Source organism: Pleurodeles waltl, chromosome 5 (genome assembly GCF_031143425.1).
Source record: "Pleurodeles waltl isolate 20211129_DDA chromosome 5, aPleWal1.hap1.20221129, whole genome shotgun sequence".
Lineage (NCBI taxonomy): Eukaryota > Metazoa > Chordata > Amphibia > Caudata > Salamandridae > Pleurodeles > Pleurodeles waltl.
This window is the reverse complement of record NC_090444.1, coordinates 1813045871-1813069075: the sequence shown is the minus strand read 5'-3', so window position 1 is coordinate 1813069075 and position 23205 is coordinate 1813045871. Positions and strand designations below refer to the sequence as shown.

The 23205-nt window shown below is 42.9% G+C and overlaps 1 protein-coding gene across 1 annotated transcript in view; it reads left to right on the top strand.

Annotated features, from left to right (window-relative positions):
• MRPS18A (mitochondrial ribosomal protein S18A) overlaps window positions 1-23205 on the top strand; it is a 124287-nt gene that overhangs the window by 30927 nt on the left and 70155 nt on the right. Inside the window, exons 2-3 of the mRNA XM_069236303.1 lie at window positions 1853-1884; window positions 15206-15319. Coding sequence (XP_069092404.1) covers window positions 1853-1884; window positions 15206-15319 — 146 coding nt within the window. The remainder of the gene's footprint in view (window positions 1-1852; window positions 1885-15205; window positions 15320-23205) is intronic.

The window sequence follows — 23205 nt, the reverse complement described above, 5'->3', positions numbered from 1 at the left end:
TGCCCTGTATTTAGCACCAGAGACCCAATCCTTCCTTGCATGGATCATCCGTACTTGATGTAGGTGTATCCTACTGAATGTAAGATCTAGCAAAGCATATTTGAGAGCTCCATTCAGAGCTCTGATTGCCAACATTCAGTGTGTCTTGATACCTGCTGGTCATTTGTATAACTATGCAATATGCCTAACAATTATGAATATTTGCTGTACTAATGTTGATGTGAGCTCAAAATGTTATGATGTAGTTGAAATAACAATAAACCGATTTAAAAAAAAAAAAAACAATAATGGGGGCTTTAAAGTCTCACAGTTTTTAATTAGTCTTGTGCTGAGAGTGCAGGAGCAATCTTGGTGATGGTGTGTGTGGCACCTGTACTTTGTTGCTCCCCAGTTCTCTGATGACATTGGTGTCCATGAGTTTACAGTATAATACATGGCAATGGAGACATCTCAAAAATGATGTGTTGCTTGGCATTTAAATAGACCTTTTCTACTACTTGTGAAGTGTGATGTGCTTTCAGGTGGTCGAGTAAAGAGACTTCTCTGTTATGCAAGGTTGCAAGTGTGTGTGTTTGTGGTTTGTATGGGAAGAATAGTGGTGGTGTTTGTGATTTGGACACTGTAGTCCAATCATTCTGCAACTAACCTGTAGCTGCACCTAAACATTGTGTGTGGTGAAGATAAGTGGAAAGGATATTTTGCTATTGCAAATACATCCCTAAGTAACCGGATCAGGTTTCCCATTTTCCGGGACTAAGTAATTAAAAATGCAGTCAGAACAAGCATCATTCAAGGAATCCAGTATTGGGGCCCAGAAGATCTAGTACTATTAGAGCCATAGAGAGGAACCCACAAATACCTCAGTAGAGGGTGAATAAAATAACGTTCAGAAGCAACGAAGGCACAACTCACAGACCAGACACTTCAGTAGAGGGTTAAGGTTTACCATTCACAAGCAGTCGGAGTGCAACACACAGACACCTTTAGTCTGTAGTTTTCTATCCAGAAGTGTTGAAGAAATAACCCAAGTACATTCAGACACATCAGTAGAGGGTCCATAATGTACCAGTAGAAGCAGTGAAGCGTCTTACTAAAAGACCTATTGTGTACCACACAGAAGCAGTGAAGGCGTAACCCAAGTAAACTCAATGATCCTCTATAGATGGTCTCTGCTGTACTACCCAGAAGCAGTCAAGGCGTAACCATAGTAAACTTGGACACCACTATCTCTGGTCACCATTCAGAATCAAGACCGCTCGCATACAAATCAGGCACCTCCTTATTAAAGTCTATAGTGTCCCACTTTAGTGTTGAAATTACAACCCACTTGTGCAGGTGAGATAGGTAAAACCCTTGGAAGAAAAGAGACATACAGTATGCATGAAAGGTTTACAGAAGAAGTGACACAGCAGAGACAATGGGGTTTCTGACCTCCACCCTTCATCTTTTCACACCGGGAGGAGATGTTAAAAGGGAACCAGATGGGAGTAAAGCAATGAGTGGCTTCCTGTTTGAAGAGGGTGACGAGTACAGGAGTGAGGGAGTAGCAGGATGAAGGCCCTGGTATTGTGAGGGGGTGGATTTGGCTTGATTTGCATGAAGCGGAAAATACCAAATCCAAGTGCAGCACAACCAAATCTGAAAACACTTCTTGCCAAAGCCAGAGAAAAGCCTGTGCAAAAATAGTTTTTCATCGAAGGACACATACTTTGTAATGCATCTGCTAACTAGTGATATTTTAAAACCCCGAAACATGTGACTGGACTCGTTTCTGTTTGTATACATAAACATTTTTTGTCTAGGGAATACAAATTATTAGTCTCAACACTGACCCTTGTGCTCTTTGTTGCAGTGATTGAAAAGAAAGAAGGGAACGCTTCTATTGTGAGTATTTGTTTGTTACAATCACAACCTAACCCGCATGTACTTCGCTGTCTGAAATACCACTGTGTTGCAGGGTACTTTTGTAATTTTAGGTAAGGCTAACTGGGGGCAAGCTGCTAGTTGTAGAGGCACATTCACTGTGGTATCAGAAGCATTGGATGCACAACATTATAAGTAGGTAACATTCAAAGTGTTTGATGTTACCTGCACAGTCTCCAGGTATTTTCTGCTAGACCCCAACTGAGAATATTGAAAATCCCGAGATGGAACTTATGACATCACTTGTAGGGTGACAGAACTCAGTCGGGATGAGATTGACAAAAGTGACCATCAGGCAAACACATTTTCCTTCTTCCAATACATACACAATGGAAGTGGACTCCAACACTCAGTATGTCACAACACAAAACCAGTTTTATAGCCTGCCTAGCTCAAAACACTCAAATACAACCTACTTCAGACAAAGACTGCTGCAGCAGGGCAGACGTCACTTCATTACTGGGCACCAGACAGACTTTTAAGAACCCTAAGATTACGTTTGTGACATCACTGGGACTGAGGTAAAAAGGCACAGCATATGGACAGTCATGGCATTTTAATCACAGTAAAGAAGCTGCCTAAAAGTAGATTTTATTTTGATAACTTTTTTTTATTTTTTATGATCTTACTGGTACGTCTTTAGTACGATCATGATTGACTTTCGATATAACGTTGAATTGTATAATGGATTTTATTTGTGGCTGATTAATTTATGTAATGGAATTCTTTCTTTCTGATTGTTACTTTATTGCAATGGTTTTAATTAATCACGCAAATAAAATATTACTTACTTACTTGCCATGACCATCGGACAAATAGAAGTTACAATACACTGAGCCTGTGTGTCTGGTCACAGTAATAATCAGCACTTCACTTTCAATACCTATTCTAGCACTTGTGGAGAGTCTCATTCTAAAAGTCAAAGGTGATATCGTTGGCCATGACATGGCTGCTCATGTCTTCACAAAAGGCAGTTTTGTAACCAAGGCAACGTCCGCCATCTCCTAAGTTTTATGCAGTGGCAAATCTCGAGAGGAGTCCCCTTCTCAGCATCCTTAGTTGCTGATCATTATGTAATGCAGTGGAAGTTGCGTAATAATTGAGTGAAAGCTCTGCATAGAACTAGACACAACAATGTTTAGGGTTAGTTGAATAATGTGTATTTTTCACTCCCCTAAAATAGAGTACAGTTTTGAACGCAATTTGAGCTAAAACATGCATATTTGTTCTGAAACCTTCAGAGCTTTTCAGTCTGTTTTAAGGTTCCAAAACAGACATGCAAAAATTTCAGCTCGTAATGTAAAAATGTAAATTTTGCTTAAGAAATAGACGTTTAAAGGATTACAGATTTGTAGGTTGAAAGCGTAACAATTACCTCTGTTTTACTTGATTGTTGGCCTGTTTTCTTTGGGGGCAGGGTGCTGAGGTTCACACACCCCTACCCTCGTATGTATCTTCTTCTCCAACATACATATCTGCCAGGATGAAAGCAGCCACAGTATTTACAGCTAAGGAAGACAGCTCTAAACATGTTTTTTTTAAACAATTTGTATTTATTATATGTAATGTTTGCTTTCGATGTGGCTTGACATTCATATCAATGAAGCAATGTATTTTATTTTGCCTTGTAATCCCTCATCAGGGCCTTGTTGCACTTTATTGGCATATTACTAACACAATGTAGGTGGGAGTGTTGTAATCTGTTTCAGCTATCTACTCATTATGATGAGAAATTACATATGTAGTCAGATTCTTATGCTGTGATCTCATTGAATTCTGACAGATACATTTATGAAGAAAGGCATACCCAGCACTCTTATAACTAAAAATGGGGTGCAACTAATCTCAGACGAAATGAAAGAGTTTCTCACCATGATGTCTATTCAGCATTTTATAATGGGTTTGTACTGCCCCTGGGCTAATGGGTTAGTTGAGCGGGTAAAGAGAATGATCAAGGAATGTGTTCAGCCTGCATGTGTCTCAGGCGAACCTGCAACAAGGCCCTTCAAAAAAATCGTGTTGTCATCTCACACTGTTCCCAACTCAATTACGGGCATATCTCAATTTCTTTCACTTAACGGTAGACTCCCAGGAACAAATTTAACCCCTAATTGGTTGAGTGGGGGAGACCCACAATGGGTGTATATAGAAGGAGTGTGTGAGCAAGTTCCTCATCTTCAGAATAAATACTAAGGAGATGTGATTTGAAGCACGGTACCAAAAGTGGTAAAGGGGAAGGAGTGGCTGGGAGGTGGTTAAAGTCCTAGATCCTCACAGAAGGGGGAATACAACCGTTTCCATACCATTAAGATTGATTCAAGTCAGTAAAAATGTTGTGACCTTGGAAGATGTAAGCGTATGGCGTATGTACAGAATGTCTAATAAACCGCAAGTGGGTTCAATCCCAGGTTCGCAAAATGTTTCTATGTCAGAACTAAATTCCAGAGGAACCTTCCTCCTGTTAGGAATGCAGGAGTGTCCTCCTGGCACAAAGACTACATCTTTACTTAGCTTATAGGTAAGAGATGTGTTGTAACTGAATGAGTGCCCTTCTGGCACCCTGACTTTATTGTTCTTCAGTTTATGAGAAGGAGGTGTGTTATCTGTTTCAATTATCTACTAGTTACAATGAGCTGTTGCAAATGTAGGTTGTTATATTCAGATTCTTATGTTGTACCTTTCCCCTCTCCTGGTTTCCACTATATCCTTGTTTCCTCTCCTGGTTCCCCTCAGCATCCCCTAATGTTGGTGTATTCCAGGTTGATTGTGACAGTTGAGCCCTGAAGCTAATGTGAACTCTGAGGTGGCAGGGGTGTTGTGTGCATCTAAATTGGAATTAATAAAAGGCCTCAACTCCTATTCGGTTCCCTTTGTAACTCAGTCTCACACTGGCGATGAGGATGGGTTGCTAGGCTGTGCGGGCGGCAGCCAGTGACAACCCGTTTTCTGGAACGTACGTAGAGGAGCCACTGCGAAAGAAGTAAGAAACTGTACTCTTGTGACTCGCACCCTTTCCTACTGATGTTGATGGCGACTCTACCTAGCAAATTGTCATATGGCTGATATTGCAGAGTCCAGTGATCCTGAAGCAAGGAGCAGTGTTCAGTACCTTCTTGTTAATGATCTTTACCCTCCTGACATGAATCACCTTAGTGGAAGACCATAGGGTGCAATTAATAAATCTGTGGCGACATCAGTGGCATTATGATACTATAGTGGCACAATTAACATAACATCGGGTTTGTGTCATATGAATTGTCAAGTGGTTTGAAGTATTAGTATGTTGCCTACAATCCGAGATCTGAACAAGTTTCACATTTGAAATACATACATGTGAGTCCAACCCTCTGCCATCAGATGTTTCAATAGTTTTGTAAATTATTCCACTTACGTCCCTCTTTATTTAGAATGCTAGCAACAAGAATGACCAAACCCTTCACTTTTCCTGAACAAAGCAGGTGACCCTGTCCTTTCTTGGAAGGAGTGGGTGAAATTTGAATCCTACTTGGCAGCTATTGAAGAGGGAAATCTTTCCCCATAGGGAAACAGCATATTTTGTTACACAATTTAAGAATCCATGGAATGTAGGTGTGTGAGAACGGATCCTGAACTACACAAAGAAGGTGATGAGGATTCTCAAATTGCAAAAAATAACTTAACGCAAACTGGAAGAACATTTTGGCCACAAAGTGAGCATAATCTTAGAAAGACATACATTCTTTTGCAAGGTTCAAGGTTGCCAGCTGTGTTGCTTGTTTGAGAGGCGTGTCCAACACTTGTGAATTTGAATCCCTGTGTGACTCATTAATTAAGGACCAGTTGGTCCGATGCACCAATAATCCCATAATCCAAGGTAAGTTGTTGGCACGTATTCTGGATTTAAAAGAGGCTATTGATATAGCTAAAAGCGTGGAGCACGCACTGCACTCATTAAATTAAGCAGAATTCTCCTTCTGCAACAGTACATGTGGTAAAGGATCACCCTTCTCCTAAGAATTGAGAAAGAACCAAGAGGTTGAAAAAAAAGTATATGAAATACAAACCAAGAACAAATTGGACAATGAGAAGGAAACTGATAAAAGTAAGTGTTATTAATTTGGAAACAACTAGCTGGCAAAAAGCCCAAGTTGCCCACAAGTGCAAGTAGGAAGTGCAATAAAAGGGGACACAGTGCTAGAGTTTGCAGAAATGCTAAAATATAGCATAAACAAGTGCATGTGGTGAAAAGTGTGAATGACAATATGAATAAGTTTGTATTTCAAGTGAAAGGTAAGGAAGGGGTAGGTGAGAGTAATTATCTTACTTGTGATATATCTCTAGAGGAAGTTAAAGTAAGTGTTTGCTGACTCTTGCTTGCCATATGCCTTCATAGACCATAAAATATTCCAGGAAAGATTCAGACATGGAGGCTTTGTTCTACAAGAGGCAGACGTCAAACTGTGAGGATATAACTGAGACCCATTTCCTTGGTGGGCATGTTAACCATGCATATTTCCTTCACAGATCGTTCAAGGTAGGGAAGGTGTACTTAGCCGAGAAGGTCTCCTGTCTGTTGGACTGGAGGGATCAGAAAGAAATTGGATGCTTACAATGTTGAGCAGGTTATGGTGGTGGAAGGGTCTTTCGTAGGCATGGACTTATTAAGGAATTTCCTGAATTGTTGGTAGATCGGTTGAGTCACTTAAAAGATTTCCAGAAAATAACAAAACTAAAAGGCAAGGAAATGCCGGTGGTGCATAAAGCAAGATCTATTCCCTACTTAATGCAAGATCCTTTGAGAAAAGAATGCAAAACACTAGGGGTGCAAGAGGGTCATAAAACCCTTTAAAAGTTCATTATGGCTTGCTCCTTTTGTCGTTACCAAAGAATCTGAAGGAAGAGGAATATTTTTTAGTTGACCTAAGAGACCTAAATGCTAATATTTGGGTTGACAGGTCCCCTTTACCCAGTATAAATGAAATAAGTCTAATAAAGGAGGCCTGCTGATTGTGTCATTGACCTTTCATCTGCGTGCCACCAGATTGTTAAATCTAGTTTTTAAACCTCTCACGTTCTTCATCACCCCTTTTGTCACATTCAGATTCTGTAAGGCATCTTTCGGCTAAGCATCTTCGGCTGCCGTCTTTCAAAGAGTAATGTTAAAAGTTCTGAAAGGTATAAAAAATGTGTTGTGCCTCCAGAATGACATCCTGGTGTATGGAGCATCTGAGAAAGAGCACAACAACTCCCTAAGAAATGTTTTTACTGCCCTTAAGGAGCTAGCTTAACAATCATTGTTGAGTGTCAAATAGGAGTGGGTACTGTGGATTACTCTAGGGATGGTATCAAATCCAAGAGTAACCTAGTGATAGCAGTCAAGGAAGCTCCACAACTAAGAAATAACTGAATTCCTTCCCAGGCTTAGTTGAATACATGAATAAGTTAGTAAACTTTTCAGCCCTTACTGTGCCTATGTGAAATTTTCTTAAGAAGGGAGTTCAGTTTGGGATCAAAATTGCCAAAAATCTTTTGACACTGTTAAGTAAGCCATTGTGAGAGCCCCATCTTTAGGAAATGTTGATGCCAGGGGAAAGACCATTATGACCACCCATGCTAGCAGAAAAGGTTTTGGGGGCCACCTTAATGCAGGTGGTTGATGGTCAGAAAAAGATTGTGGCTTTTGCTTCCAGGACTCTGAAAGATTTAGAGTATAACTATTCCACCATTAAAAGAGCAGCATTGGCCTGTTACTGGGCCATATCCCATTTTAGATTTTTCCTGTGGGGTGTTGTCTTTCACATTACACACCGATCACAAACACCTCATCTTCATCTTCACCTCAAAAGGTAGGGATAGGACCACTCCTCACATTGTCAAATGCATACTAGGTTTAGAAGGATACAATTTCAAAATAGAATGTCCCAAGTAGCAAAAACATAGCTGAGGATTGCTTGGCCAAACTACCATGGAGAGGAGTAGTGGGCGAGAGACCAATCTTGCGGATCCCATTTTATTAGTCACCATTCCAGGCATCATGAAGAAAGAGTGGGGAGAAAGTACAGAGAATGATCTAACACTGAAGCTGGTTAAAGAAAATATTGTCCACAGTTGGTTCACAAGTCCTAACAGTTTTCAAGGAGAAATCAAATATTTCGGGGAGTTACAGCATGAATTGAGCATGCACAATAACATAGTTATGAGAGGTGATTTATGGTATAGGTTAGCTCCCGAGAGACATTTGGGTAGGAGCATCAGCAAGTCCAAGGTCCGAGCTACTTACTGGTTCCCAGGTATGGACTATGGAGTGGGAAACAAAGTCAAGGAGTGTCTTAAGTGTAAAATGAGTGAAAACCAAAAATACCAGATGGGCACCACTGTTCCCAGTGTGGAAGTACCCCTTAAACTGAACTGTGAGACAAACTTGGTTCACAGTTATTGGTCCATTCAAACACCCCATGTGAGCTGAAAAATGTATGCTAGTACTGGTGGATTATCACCTGTACTGGATAGGTACCAAAGTGGTCACTCACATCACAGTTGCTTTTGGGAAGGAGATGTGTTGTAATTAAATGGGAGTGCCCTCCTGGCACACAAACTTTATTGTTCTTCAGTTTATGAGAAGGAGATGTGTCATCTGTTTTATCTACTTGTTATGATGAGCTATCACATATGTAGGTTGTTATAGTCCGATTGTTATGTTGTACCTTTCCCCTTACTGGGGTTCCTCACTATATCCTTCTTTCCTCTCCTGCCCCTCACCCTTCCAGCCTCCCCTAGTGTTGGAACATTCAAGGTTGATTGTAATAGCTGAGTCCTGAAGCTTTTGTAAGCTCTGTAGTGGCAGGAGTGTCATGTTCATCTAAACTGGAGTAAATATAACGACTCAACTCCTATTTGGTTCTGTTTGTAAGTCATTCTCACAAGAAGCTTGATCAGAAATCTGTATATTTAGCTCATTATAGGGCATGCTGCAGGCCAGAACACTCCTTATCTCGTGGACTGTGTCAGCTCAGGAGAGCACACACTCAATCCTCCAGTATTCTTAATCCACAACCTCCATCCATCAGGCTACAGACTATCTCATTGGGCTCTACACGACTCCTAGGTTCCTCAAGAGGTTGAAGAGTGCACCAGACAGGGCACAATCTCATAAACATAATACAGTCCTTTGTAAAGGAATTTCTCAAAAGATGAATTCTATCAAATAATCTACCAGTGTCTGGTACAGTGACAGCATGCCCTACCTTTAATGATGTGGATGAGAACTTTGAGGTTTTGTATCCTCTGACGTCTGCAGAGCCCACTGCTAGAATTATTGGTTAGCCCCACCCTGGTTGGCAGTCTGGGACAGACTTCCAATTCACGGGGCAAAAAACTAATTCACAGAACTGTTCAAACTCTAACATAATGTGTATTTGTAAAGTGCATATTCACCCTTTGAGGCTTATTGGTGGTAAATAACAGGTGTTTGTTACTCTGTTCAGTGGTACTCATTTTATCGAGCTTGGCAGCATGAAAGTCTCAGATGCTTCACCGGCATTTGAACACATGGTGATGGTATCAGTGACAGCATTCTGGAGTGTGGTGTTTGTTCACAGAGCCACCAGACCTGGCAAGAATCTACTATGATTATGTTCCACCATCTACTCCTTCACTAGTTCCTTCTTCAAATCTTTGCAACTGCATACGTTTTAGACCAAAGTAAAATGTTACAATCTGTTTCCAATCTTGGATCTCCAGTCATTGAGATATAACAACTGCGATGCTCCACGTTTCTGTGCCCCACTTCCTGCCATTGTTTGAGACTACTACAACCCTTCTGCTGCTTTTGGAGTTGACTTCTGGCAAAGATGGAGAAGTGGGTAAGATTTGGTCTTCCTAAAACAAATATTGCATCACTCGCACATGCAACACAAAGGTCACCAATGTAGGAATATCAATCGACTAATGCCACAGTTGTCACTGGCACAGTCTGCGAGAAGCTGATGCTTGCTGACATTACACCATCCTGAAGAAACCAAATACTGATTGAGACACCAGCCGGCATTCCTTGATTTCCACGGCCTCATGTGCGGACCTAAATTGTTCTTCCAAATTTTCTTAGTTCTTACCTCCAGAGCTAAGACATGTTTAGACATTTCCATTGACTTCATCATCAGCCAAACCATACTTCTCCACCAGCAGTGATTGGAAGAGTGGCACATATACATAGTTCACGTCTGCCATGAGATCAGGACCCACTAAAAGTATTTCCACCTTCCTCTCCAAGCTCCCATCTTCCCTTGCACAGTTCTATATACATTGGCTATCCTCAGAGTGTCACTAATGTATTTGTGACCCCTTTTCATGCATCAGGTCCCACAGCATCAGTTATGGCGTATACTAAAAATAAAGGAAGAATCTTGGGATTATTGATGAAGTGGGGCTTTCCAGATTCACATTCAGGAATAAACGTATCATAACAATTTGTACCTACCTGAAGATCTACTTCTGGCCTGAACAACCTGCACTCCCCTATTCAGCTGCCCTAGCTCTATCATTCTATCTTTCTGCTTCCCACTCACTGGCCTGGACTGATTTTCATCACCTAACTCTTACTTCCACCAGAAATGTTTATCAACATCTTGGACATTCTAAGCAGTCTACTGAAACTCATCCTGCTCTTTACACTCAAAATATGATGTTCCAGCTGTACAGTTCTTCTAGTCAGTAACCTCACGAAATCCGAAAAGGGCAAGAAGTATGCTATCTGCCACATCTCTTGAGTTTATCACCTTCCTATACTACCTCCATTCTGATAGGATGTCTTTGTCAACAACATAATAAACATTTCTCTAATGGGCTAAGTCTCTAGGTTGCCAGGTGATGGCCAACACAATACACAGGAGAATGGAGATTCTGTCAGAGCCTAATCAATCTTTTCATTACTGGAAAATCCATATGGCTTCTGTCATAGCTGGATTTGTAGGCATAACAATGGTCACTGCGCCAGAGCAAAAATATAATTGTATAAATGGTAATTCCTCTTCTGTAACAGGGTTTGAAACTGTGTAATGGAAACCAGTACCGACTCCACACTTCTAAGCCTTTTAATCTGGGGAAAATTGGTAATGATACTTTATTGGGTGAGATCTGTCAAAATGTAAATGAGATAATCATGGCTATTTCAGTAACTTTGATCCCTACTTCAAAAACACATTAACACAAGGCCTCTGGAAATATGAGTATGAGTTCTTACTTGAATGCACAAGCAATTTTTTTTTTTTTTTTATTGTTTAATTTTTTTTTTTTGTCCTCATATTTCTTAAAGTACCTCCATTGTGACCTGACCCGGTCTGTATTCCAAACCCATTTGGGCAAGGCCGGGGCAATCCACATCCGAAAGACCAGTATGATGAGGGTGATATTACTGTGTGCCGCCCCTCATTTGAAATAATCATAAGCAACTTTTTATACATGTTTTTCCCACCAATGGATTTGAGAACTCCTGCCTACAACGAGCCATTGCGACTAATGAAACTCACCAGCCATTTGATGTTAGTCACATGCCAGGTTTAGATAGAGAAGAAATGCGCATGTTTTTGTCTTGACCTGCAGTGGTGCTAGAGAGGTTTTACGGTAGATGTATTTTGTTTTTTTTAATGTTTTCGTTGATGTGGACTTTTTTGACTTTCAATAACCCTATTTGGCTGGTGTTGACACCCCCCTATTTTCAACACTATTGTTTATAGTTTACTCTTGATTTGCTTTTATAAAAAAAAGTATTTTAACCCCTTCGCTGCCAGGCCTTTTCCCCTCCTGTGCCGAGCCTTTTTTTTTGGCTATTTAGGGCAGTTCAAGCTTAGGCCCTCATAACTTTTTGTTCATATAAGCTACCCACGCCAAATTTACGTCCTTTTTTTCCATCATCCTAGGGATTCTAGAGGTACCCAGACTTTGTGGGTTCCCCTGAAGGAGACCAAGAAATTAGCCAAAATAGAGCAAAAATTTTGTTTAAAAAAAAAACAAAAAATAATGGGGAAAAAGGGCTGCAGAAGAAGGCTTGTGTTTTTTCCCCTGAAAATGGCATCAACAAAGGGTTTGCGGTGGTAAAATCACCATCTTCCCAGCTTTCAGGAACAGACAGACTTGAATGAGAAAATCCCATTTTTCAACACAATTTTGACATTTTACTGGTACATACCCCATTTTTACAATTTTTTGTGCTTTCAGCCTCCTTCCAGTTAGTGACCGAAATGGGTGTGAAACCAATGCTGGATCCCAGAAAGCTAAACATTTCTGAAAAGTAGACAAAATTCTGAATTCAGCAAGGTGTCATTTGTGTAAATCTTACAAGTGTTTCCTACAGAAAATAACAGCTGAAATAAAAGAATATTGAAATTGAGGTGAAACAAACAGACATTTTTCTCCACGTTTTACTCTAACTTTTTCCTGCAATGTCAGATTTTTTAAAGCAATATACCGTTAAGGCAGCTGGACTCTTCTGGTTTTGGGGATATATAGGGCTTGTAGGTTCATCAAGAACCCTAGGTACCCAGAGCCAATAAATGAGCTGCACCTTGCAATGGGTTTTCATTCTATACTGGGCATACAGCAATTCATTTGCTGAAATATAAAAAGTGAAAATTCAGTATCAAGAAAACCTTTGTATTTCCAAAATGGCCACAAGATAAGGTGTGAAGAAGCAGTGGTTATTTGCACATCTCTGAATTCTGGGGTGCCCATACTAGCACGTGAATTACAGGGCATTTCTCAAATAGACGTCTTTTCTACACACTGTCTTACATTTGGAAGGAAAAAATGTAGAGAAAGACAAGGGCCAATAACACTTGTTTTGCTATTCTGTTCCCCCCCCCCCCAAGTCTCCCGATAAAAATGGTACCTCACTTGTGTGGGTAGGCCTAGCGCCCACGACAGGAAACACAAAATGGACACATCACATTTTCACAAAGAAAACGGAGCTATTTTTTGCAAAATACCTAGCTATGGATTTTTGCCTCTAGCTCAGCCGGCACCTAGGGGAAACCTAGCAAACCTGCGCAGTTTTGAAAACTAGACACCTAGGGGAATCCAAGATGAGGTGACTTGTGGGGCTCCGACCAGGTAGTGTTACCCAGAATCCTTTGCAAACCTCAAAATTTGGCAAAACAAAACACTTTTTCCTCTTACTTCGGTGACAGAAAGTTCAGGAATCTGAGAGGAGCCACACATTTCCTTCCACCCAGCGTTCCCCCCAAGTCTCCAGATAAAAATGGTACCTCACTTGTGTGGGTGGCCCAGGTGCCTGCAACAGAAAAATGCCAACAACTACTCTGCACAGACACCGCAATCACCAATGATATCCCACTAAAAAGAAAGAAAGAAAAGCAAATTAGAAATAAGGCAACACAATTATTGTTGTGCACAAATCTAAGGACAATTTAATACGCAATCTTGCATTTAGTACACCACCTACAAACATGTCATTCATGCATGGCAGCAATACTCCTTTGGAGTAAATTGTTTTTACTTACCTAAAACATGCAACTATGCAAACCGCAGGTCAACCACCGCCAAAACCTCAAGGAGCCACAGCACAGAAAGCAAAAGCTTTGAACTAGAACAAAAAGGAGGGAAAAAAATTATCACAAATGCAAATACTTTGCCAGTTGACAAACACTCCACCATTAAGCATTTAGAAATTGGTGCCCAAGTGGATTCTGCCCCTAAGGGGGCAGATGGGCCTACTAAAAAAAATAGGCCTATCTGCCCCAAGGGGGGTGGGGGGGGGGGGGGAGAAAAATACCTTTAGTAGTGTGTCCCCATGGGGAGCAACCCTTTGCCCAGGGGCCACCCCCAAACAAAAAAAAATACACACACACTCTCTCATCTCTCTTCTCTCTACTCTATACCTCTCATCTCTCTATATCTCTCATCTCTATACTCTATATATCTCATCTATACTCTATATCTCTTCATCTCCCCCTCTTGAGGGCAATGGGACTAAAAACAAAATAGGCCGATATTGCCCCCACAGGGGCAGAAATGGGCAACAGTTCTATGCCCCTGGGGGGATCCCCTTTACCCAAGGGGGTGCCCCCCCACATCCCTGGCATTTCCAGTGGTTTCTGCCCCCCTTGGGGGCAGATTAGCCTAAAAATAATAGGCAGATCTACCCCCAAGGGGGGGCAAGAAATGGCCTTGGTACACGTGCCCCCAAAGGGGGTGACTCTTGCCGAGGGTCCGCCCCCCCATCCACTAAGAGACACACACTCTCTCTCTCTCTCTCTCTCTCTCTCTCTCTCTCCTCTCTTTCTCTCTCTCTCTCTCTCTCTCTCTCTCTCTCTCCTCTCTCTCTCTCTCTCTCTCTCTCTCTCTCTCTCTCTCTCTCTCTCTCTCTCTCTCTCTCTCTCTCGTGTATAAGTGGAATCTGCCCAAGGGGGGCAGAAATGAGCAAACATTTGAACAAAAATTCCTGGTGTTCTAGTGGTTTCATAATAGGCCGATCTGCCCCCAAGGGGGGGCAAAAATGGCCACAGCAAACATGCCCCCCAAATGGGAGTGATCCTTTGCCCAAGGCGCCCTCTCCCCGACACAAAATACATAAAAAAAGAAAGGGAAAAAAATCCTGGCCTATAGTGGGCATTTCCTGCTGCCTGATCAAAATGTGATCGGGCAGCAGGAATGCTCAAAGAGACACCGGGGAAAAGGAAAACCCTTTCCTTTCCCCCGGTTGCCTCTTTGTTTCAAACCCCTCACCCACCGGAGGAGAAGCTCACCTGTTTTCTACAAGGTTGCACTGGAAGCAAATGGCTTCCAGTGCGACCAGTACCCTGTAATGATGTCAGCGCCGCGATCGTTCGCTGACGTCATTGGGGGGTGGGGGTGGGAGGGGATTTGCAAGGGGAAGGGCTTCCCCTTCATCCCTGCCATGAGGGGGGTGGGAAGGAAGACCACAGAGGGAGTGCTAGCGCTCCCTCTGAGCTCAGTGCAGAGGACGTAAAAGTTACGTCCTCGGCACATGAGCACTGTGCCGTTGGACTTAACCATTACGTCCACGGCACAGAAGGGGTTAAGTGGCTGCGCAAAAAAAAAAAAAAAGCGAATCGGAAATGTGGCCCTCTTCTTTTGTAAATATGTCAAATATCAGTAAGAAAGGCTTGATTAGCTAAAGTGTCAGGCGTGTGAAGGCTAGAGACCACCACATCTCCATGTTTATCTCACCCACCTCGTAGCCCCACTCAGGAGTATTTTGATGTTTTGGTACATTCTTGTGTTTGAAACTGACCAACTTTGCAATGTTTTTCCCTTTTTATCATTTTAGATTGAAGGAAAATTGATTGAAGACTTGAAGTCCAGTGCCGGCGTGCTCCCCCCAAATCCTGCTGGACAATGTCCGATCTGCCGCTGGAACCTAAAACATAAGTACAACTACACAGTAAGCACTTCAAGTGGTATTACAAGCTCTTGTGCTGTGTAAGAGTATCTTTTAAAAACGTGTTTAAATGTTCAAATAGCCACAGATGTTTAAATACCGACAACAACCTAATTCAGGTTTTTTTTGTGTTTTTTTTTTCATGTGATCAATGTCTCTCTGTAGAAAGCATGGGTCACTGTCTCTTCGGAGGAAGCAATATTATCAAGATAATTTATAATGGATCTAAATGAACTGGGCTTTGAGTTTCAGGTGGTGAACTGCTAATTGTTCATAAAACTCCCCTGCTTTCCTTCCTATGTGAAGATCATGCTCTGTGAATGGCAGATCCTTTTCTCAAGTACTTGAAAAAGGAACAGGCTGTGTACATGTTTTATTTGACATTTCATACAGTAGCTAGTACTTTTAAGTAAGTAATGCCGGTGCTGGAATTGAGGGAAAGGTGTGTTGGGCATCCATAAATTGAGGGTCAGGTTGTGGCAGTGGTAAGGAGGGCCTGAGAGGAGGTGAGTGGCGAGGGGTGGAGTCAGGAAAAGCAGAGTACAGTCAACCTACACTTCATCTTTAAAAACTGTATGGCAAAGAAGTTGGCAACTAAGAAAAATGTGATGGCAATTCTGTTCTGGCTTACTTTATTGGTCACAAAGAAGCCGAACATCAAAATATCTTACTGGGATAAGGCACCTTCTGCAGTGATCTGTTTGTGGCCAGCAATTTTCAGGGGATAATAATAAAGGTAAAATAACTGCTAGTTAATACACTTGCTAGAGATATCGGTATTTTGCCCATTAACGTTTTGATGAAGTCGCAAAGAATGTTGATGTGCGAAGCTTTATTTGTCGAGGACATACCTGTTCATAGGTGGTAAACGAGGGCAGGGTAGAATTAAATATTGGCTTGCGGCTCTTAATAGTGCCGCTTGGCTGCTGGATTGCAGAATGGAGGCTTAGGATTGGACGGTGTAAGCAGGGCGAGCGTGGACCTGGAGAAAAGATTAATGTAGTGATCCATTCATGTCTCAAGGGCATTCAAAGTAAAACCTGGCAGAGCTGGCATTTCCGCTTTCGTGGCACACGTCTAAAACTGAATTCTCTTTTTAATGGCTGTAAGTGCTCTACTCAGTAGTACCTAGTTCAGTGTGAAGAAAAGGTTGAATTAACTCATCTGGTGCATCTGATTTGCAAATTCCTGACTGAGAACACAAGCCCTTGAGCAGGCTGTCCCAGTCGGAGCAGGAGACAGTCCGGAGCAAGGTTGTGTATCAGTTTCTTCTGTTTGTATTTTCTCCAAATCAGCCTGATTTGCAGGCTTAATCAAATCATTGTCATATGAGCTCTGCCAAGATCAGATGCTGTAATATTTCTCCCATATACAGAACCACACAGCCAAACTCCTTTTGAAACCTGTTGTCCTCACTGTAACTCAGGAGAAGAATGTCTTCTCTTCCATAGTTTCACTTAATTTTCTCACGTTTTCCCTTAAGGTTCAGTATGACAGAATCTACAAATGCCTGAGGTGAACTTTTCATTCATTAGAGAAGCTAGTAAGCCTTCTGTTGGTAAGATCTGGGAAACTCGTGACTTTGTTGAACTCTAAATCAACTTTTTCCAGAACCATACAAGTAGTGTCTTCAAATCTGTCTTCCAGCACTATGGGTATACAAATGTTTAGAGCAGACAGTTTTCTCTTTCAAAGGATTTCATGTAAACTTTGAAAATACTGTGCTAGTATTTAACTGACTTCGAGTTTGGGAATTAGCCTGATATAGTGAGCACTCAAAACCCACTTTTTGCACTTTTTGATATGTTGTGCACTGATCCCTCATTTGATGGTGTTTCAGATGATTTCAAAAGCAATAAGCAATGAAACATACATTGAGAGAGCTGTTCTGTTGGCATGCCTTTTTTCTGCTGGTCTGGAAATTTAAAAGCACTTGAGATGGAGGAGTGTCATGTTTGCCTGACAATAAGCCTTTTGAAAGAATTTTAGCCTATCCATCCGCCTCTTGTTGTGATCGCGTCACAAGTGCTGAGCATCTAAATAAATCTACTAAAAGGATTTCTTGTGCAGTTGTCTACGTCAAATCTAATGGCTCTATGAATGTGAGACTCATCAGGTGAACATTTTCTTGTAAGATTATTGGCCACCTTTTCATTGACGTCATCAGTTTGCTGCACTTCAAGAGAAGAAGGTTATACAGGTACTTCTCTCATTCATGCCAAGTACCAAGCAACACCTTTTTTTGATTTTGTCAAAAAAAAAGAAAAATCATATTGTGCAGTAGAAAATGTTATGTGCACAGTGTTTAGCCTGTTTCTGTTATTCTGACCTCCTCTGTGGACTAAGGCCTGATTACCAGGTCTCACCCTGATATGCCCGGCTAATGTGGTGGTCCATTTTCCTCCCAGTGCAGCTCCTGCTTTTGTTTGCTTGGCTTCCTGTCAGCGCCTTAGGCTAACACTAAAGAATAATAAAATATTGAGGAGTAGGGAACAGCACATTTTCATTGTACAGTGTATTTTGCAGCTGGGTCAGTTGTGAAATTATACAGTAGGATATGTTCCCAACGTCTGGCAATGAATGTCATGCAGTTTAGGAGCTGCAGTGACTTCTAACCGCAATGCTGAAGAACCTCATGTGGGGAATTGTAACTGAATTATTATTTTTGATTTTAAGAACTGTTTAGCCCCTAAGAATCAAGTTCAGATCGTCCAATTTATTTACGTCCTTAACTGTCTTGTTTATTCTGTTTGTTGCACGCAATACCCAATAGGTTTTCTGTGGGGGATTGCCTGTGCATCTCATGCCAATGTACTGAATGTGAGCCAAGGCTTTCCTGATTGAAACTAATTTACATCTGTGGGCTCCTCTCTGAACAGTGCTAGAAACACAGCACACATCAGGACTATCTCCCTTTACTGTACCAGTGAATTTTCCTATGTGCGTCCAGGGGAGCAAGAAGGAACAGCATTGTCAATATTAGAGTGTGAGAAGGTAGCCTCTTTCTAGCCTTGTTACCCCCACTTTTGGCCTGTTTGTGAGTGTATGTCAGGGTGTTTGTCACTGTTTTCACTGTCTCACTGGGATCCTGATAGCCAGGCCTCAGTGCTCATAGTGAAAACACTAGGTTTTCAGTATGTTTGTTATGTGTCACTGGGATCCTGCTGGTCAGGACCCCAGTGCTCATAGGTTTGTGGCCTATATGTATGTGTCACTGGGACCCTGTCACACAGGGCCCCAGTGCTCATAGGTGTGCATGTATATGTTCCCTGTGTGGTGCCTAACTGTCTCACTGAGGCTCTGCTAACCAGAACCTCAGTGGTTATGCTCTCTCATTACTTTCAAATTGTCACTAACAGGCTAGTGACCAATTTTACCAATTTACATTGGCTTACTGGAACACCCTTATAATTCCCTAGTATAGGGTACTGAGGTACCCAGGGTATTGGGGTTCCAGGAGATCCCTATGGGCTGCAGCATTTCTTTTGCCACCCATAGGGAGCTCTGACAATTCTTACACAGGCCTGCCACTGCAGCCTGAGTGAAATAACGTCCACGTTATTTCACAGCCATTTTACACTGCACTTAAGTAACTTATAAGTCACCTATATGTCTAACCTTTACCTGGTAAAGGTTAGGTGCAAAGTTACTTAGTGTGAGGGCACCCTGGCACTAGCCAAGGTGCCCCCACATTGTTCAGAGCCAATTCACTGAACTTTGTGAGTGCGGGGACACCATTATACGCGTGCACTACATATAGGTCACTACCTATATGTAGCTTCACCATGGTAACTCCGAATATGGCCATGTAACATGTCTATGATCATGGATTTGCCCCCTCTATGCCATCCTGGCATTATTGGTACAATTCCATGATCCCAGTGGTCTGTAGCACAGACCCTGGTACTGCCAGACTGCCCTTCCTGGGGTTTCACTGCAGCTGCTGCTGCTGCCAACCCCTCAGACAGGCAGCTGCCCTCCTGGGGTCCAGCCAGGCCTGGCCCAGGATGGCAGAACAAAGAACTTCCTCTGAGAGAGGGTGTGACACCCTCTCCCTTTGGAAAATGGTGTGAAGGCAGGGGAGGAGTAGCCTCCCCCAGCCTCTGGAAATGCTTTGTTGGGCACAGATGTGCCCAATTCTGCATAAGCCAGTCTACACCGGTTCAGGGACCCCTTAGCCCCTGCTCTGGCGCGAAACTGGACAAAGGAAAGGGGAGTGACCACTCCCCTGACCTGCACCTCCCCTGGGAGGTGTCCAGAGCTCCTCCAGTGTGCTCCAGACCTCTGCCATCTTGGAAACAGAGGTGCTGCTGGCACACTGGACTGCTCTGAGTGGCCAGTGCCACCAGGTGACGTCAGAGACTCCTGCTGATAGGCTCCTTCAGGTGTTAGTAGCCTTTCCTCTCTCCTAGGTAGCCAAACCCTCTTTTCTGGCTATTTAGGGTCTCTGTCTCTGGGGAAACTTTAGATAACGAATGCATGAGCTCAGCCGAGTTCCTCTGCATCTCCCTCTTCACCTTCTGATAAGGAATCGACCGCTCCTGCAAACCTGCAACATAGTAGCAAAGACGACTACTGCAACTCTGTAACGCTGATCCTGCCGCCTTCTCGACTGTTTTCCTGCTTGTGCATGCTGTGGGGGTAGTCTGCCTCCTCTCTGCACCAGAAGCTCCGAAGAAATCTCCCGTGGGTCGACGGAATCTTCCCCCTGCAACCGCAGGCACCAAAAAGCTGCATTACCGGTCCCTTGGGTCTCCTCTCAGCACGACGAGCGAGGTCCCTCGAATCCAGCGACACCGTCCAAGTGACCCCCACAGTCCAGTGACTCTTCAGCCCAAGTTTGGTGGAGGTAAGTCCTTGCCTCACCTCGCTGGGCTGCATTGCTGGGAAACCGCGACTTTGCAAGCTACTCCGGCCCCTGTGCACTTCCGGCGGAAATCCTTCGTGCACAGCCAAGCCTGGGTCCACGGCACTCTAACCTGCATTGCACGACTTTCTAAGTTGGTCTCCGGCGACGTGGGACTCCTTTGTGCAACTTCGGCGAGCACCGTTTCACGCATCCTCGTAGTGCCTGTTTCTGGCACTTCTCCGGGTGCTACCTGCTTCAGTGAGGGCTCTTTGTCTTGCTCGACGTCCCCTCTCTCTGCAGGTCCAATTTGCGACCTCCTGGTCCCTCCTGGGCCCCAGCAGCGTCCAAAAACGCCAAACGCACGATTTGCGTGTAGCAAGGCTTGTTGGCGTCCATCCGGCGGGAAAACACTTCTGCACGACTCTCCAAGGCGTGGGGGATCCATCCTCCAAAGGGGAAGTCTCTAGCCCTTGTCGTTCCTGCAGTATTCACAGTTCTTCAGCCTAGTAAGAGCTCCTTTGCACCAACCGCTGGCATTTCTTGGGCATCTGCCCATCTCCGAGTTGCTTGTGACTTTCGGACTTGGTCCCCTTGTTCCACAGGTACCCTCAGTCAGGAATCCATCGTTGTTGCATTGCTGATTTGTGTTTTCCTTGCATTTTCCCTCTAACACGACTATTTTGTCCTTAGGGGAACTTTAGTGCACTTTGCACTCACTTTTCAGGGTCTTGGGGAGGGTTATTTTGCTAACTCTCACTATTTTCTAATAGTCCCAGCGACCCTCTACAAGGTCACATAGGTTTGGGGTCCATTCGTGGTTCGCATTCCACTTTTGGAGTATATGGTTTGTGTTGCCCCTATCCCTATGTTTCCCCATTGCATCCTATTGTAACTATACATTGTTTGCACTGTTTTCTAAGACTATACTGCATATTTTTGCTATTGTGTATATATATCTTGTGTATATTTCCTATCCTCTCACTGAGGGTACACTCTAAGATACTTTGGCATATTGTCATAAAAATAAAGTACCTTTATTTTTAGTATAACTGTGTATTGTGTTTTCTTATGATATTGTGCATATGACACTAAGTGGTACTGTAGTAGCTTCACACGTCTCCTAGTTCAGCCTAAGCTGCTCTGCTAAGCTACCATTATCTATCAGCCTAAGCTGCTAGACACCCTATACACTAATAGGGGATAACTGGGCCTGGTGCAAGGTGCAAGTACCCCTTGGTACTCACTACAAGCCAGTCCAGCCTCCTACATAGAGGAAAGTCAAGGCCTTTGTTTTTGGGCATTGAAAAAAACAGTCTACATGAGTTCATCGTGCTACAATGATTATTCAGCTCGGACACTCTAGCAGGGGCACTCCAGTTACCCACAAAGCCCATTGTAACTGGTATCTTACAGCAGTTTGGGATACCACAATATTACCCACCATCCTCACCAAATATTAGCATCACTATCACTCAGAGAATTATTTGCCTGTAGTATGTCTCCTCTGCAGGCTAGTCGTCAACTTCTCGCTCAGTGGCCTTCTTGCCATTACTGTAGTGTAGGCATCCTCAACACTGCCTACCACCATGTCTCCCAATAGATTCCCACAGCTTCTCTTGACACCACTTAAGTACATCCTTCACCATCACTCAGCACTATCAGCATCATCATTCATCTGCTATTACACCATAGCCCCACCACAAAATCCGCAACAGTGATTGTAATCAGATTGTAGTGACATATGAACTTTGTAAAACCGCTCTCACCCAGAGACTTACCAGCTGCCTAGCCCTTTAAGTCCACCTCCAGCAGCGGCCTTTTGCCACCATGTTTGCTGACTGCACTTTTTGCTCTAGGGAAGAATGAGATATCTTCGCATCTAGTATTCCACATTGAATTTTGAGAAATCTGAGAGCGATTTACACAAATGAAGTCTTGGTGCTGAGTTCTAAATTGTTTCTACTTTTCAGAAATGTACACATTTACGGTTCTAGACATGTTTCACAGCTGTTTACACCACAAACTGCAAGTCGACAGAAGCCACAACAAAAAAAGGAAAATCACCACCCCTTAAAACAAGCATTTTTGCCTCGCATTTCAACGAAGCTCTAATGAAGTTAGCAGAGCAGCCTGAGACGATTTATGGCCACATAATATAGATAAGCAATGCCCTGTGTGCGATGACATGAGGGCTGGCAGGGAGGGGCTCTGGAGAGCAAGAGAGCGAGCGAGAGAGTGTGAGTTGTTCAGTAAAATAAGCTTATTTTAGGAGCAGGGTAGAGGACAGCACTGGAATAAAGCCAAAACAAATGTCAGCGAGATGGGAGGAGATGTGAGGGCTGGAATGCTGCAATATAATGCAGGCAGTTACTAGCCTAAAAGGGAGCACCAAAGAAATGTAAACAAAATAGTCTGTCACAGCAGCAGATAAAGAAACCGAAGTGGAACAATACAGTAATAGGTTACTGCTCTGAAACAGAAAAAGGAGGGAGAAAAAAGCAGAACTAACCACTAGTGAGTAAGACTTTTTAAAGGACGTGACAACCGATAAATGAAATTGCTTTAACCAGCAGTGTAAGTATACTTAAGTATACACCAGGTCGAAGGCTAACGCTCGACCTGAAAATTAATACTGGGGGAAAATGTGATTTTTTTATTTTTTTGATTTTTTTTTTGTTAGAACTCTACTTCTTCCTGTCCCTCCTTAATCTTTCCTAAGATTAAGCTGATCACCAGGGCCCATCTCACAGATAAGGCTCACTGCGGGTGTCTGAATTAGTCACAGACTTTGTCAGTGGACTTTGTTACTATGACTGTCCCCAAGCTCATCTGTGAACTTGTGCCTGGCCTGGAAGCAGTACATTAGTGAAAGGCAGGCCTGCTGTGAAGCCCCTTGTTCATGTTTCACTGTGCATACAGCAACCTGGCCTGTATTTGAAAGGGGATAGAGAGCACCCTGCAGATTGTTGAGGAACAGAGAGCCCCCGGCAGGTGAGTGCAAGGACAGCACTTTTTTTCGATTAACTTTTTTTTAAAAAGT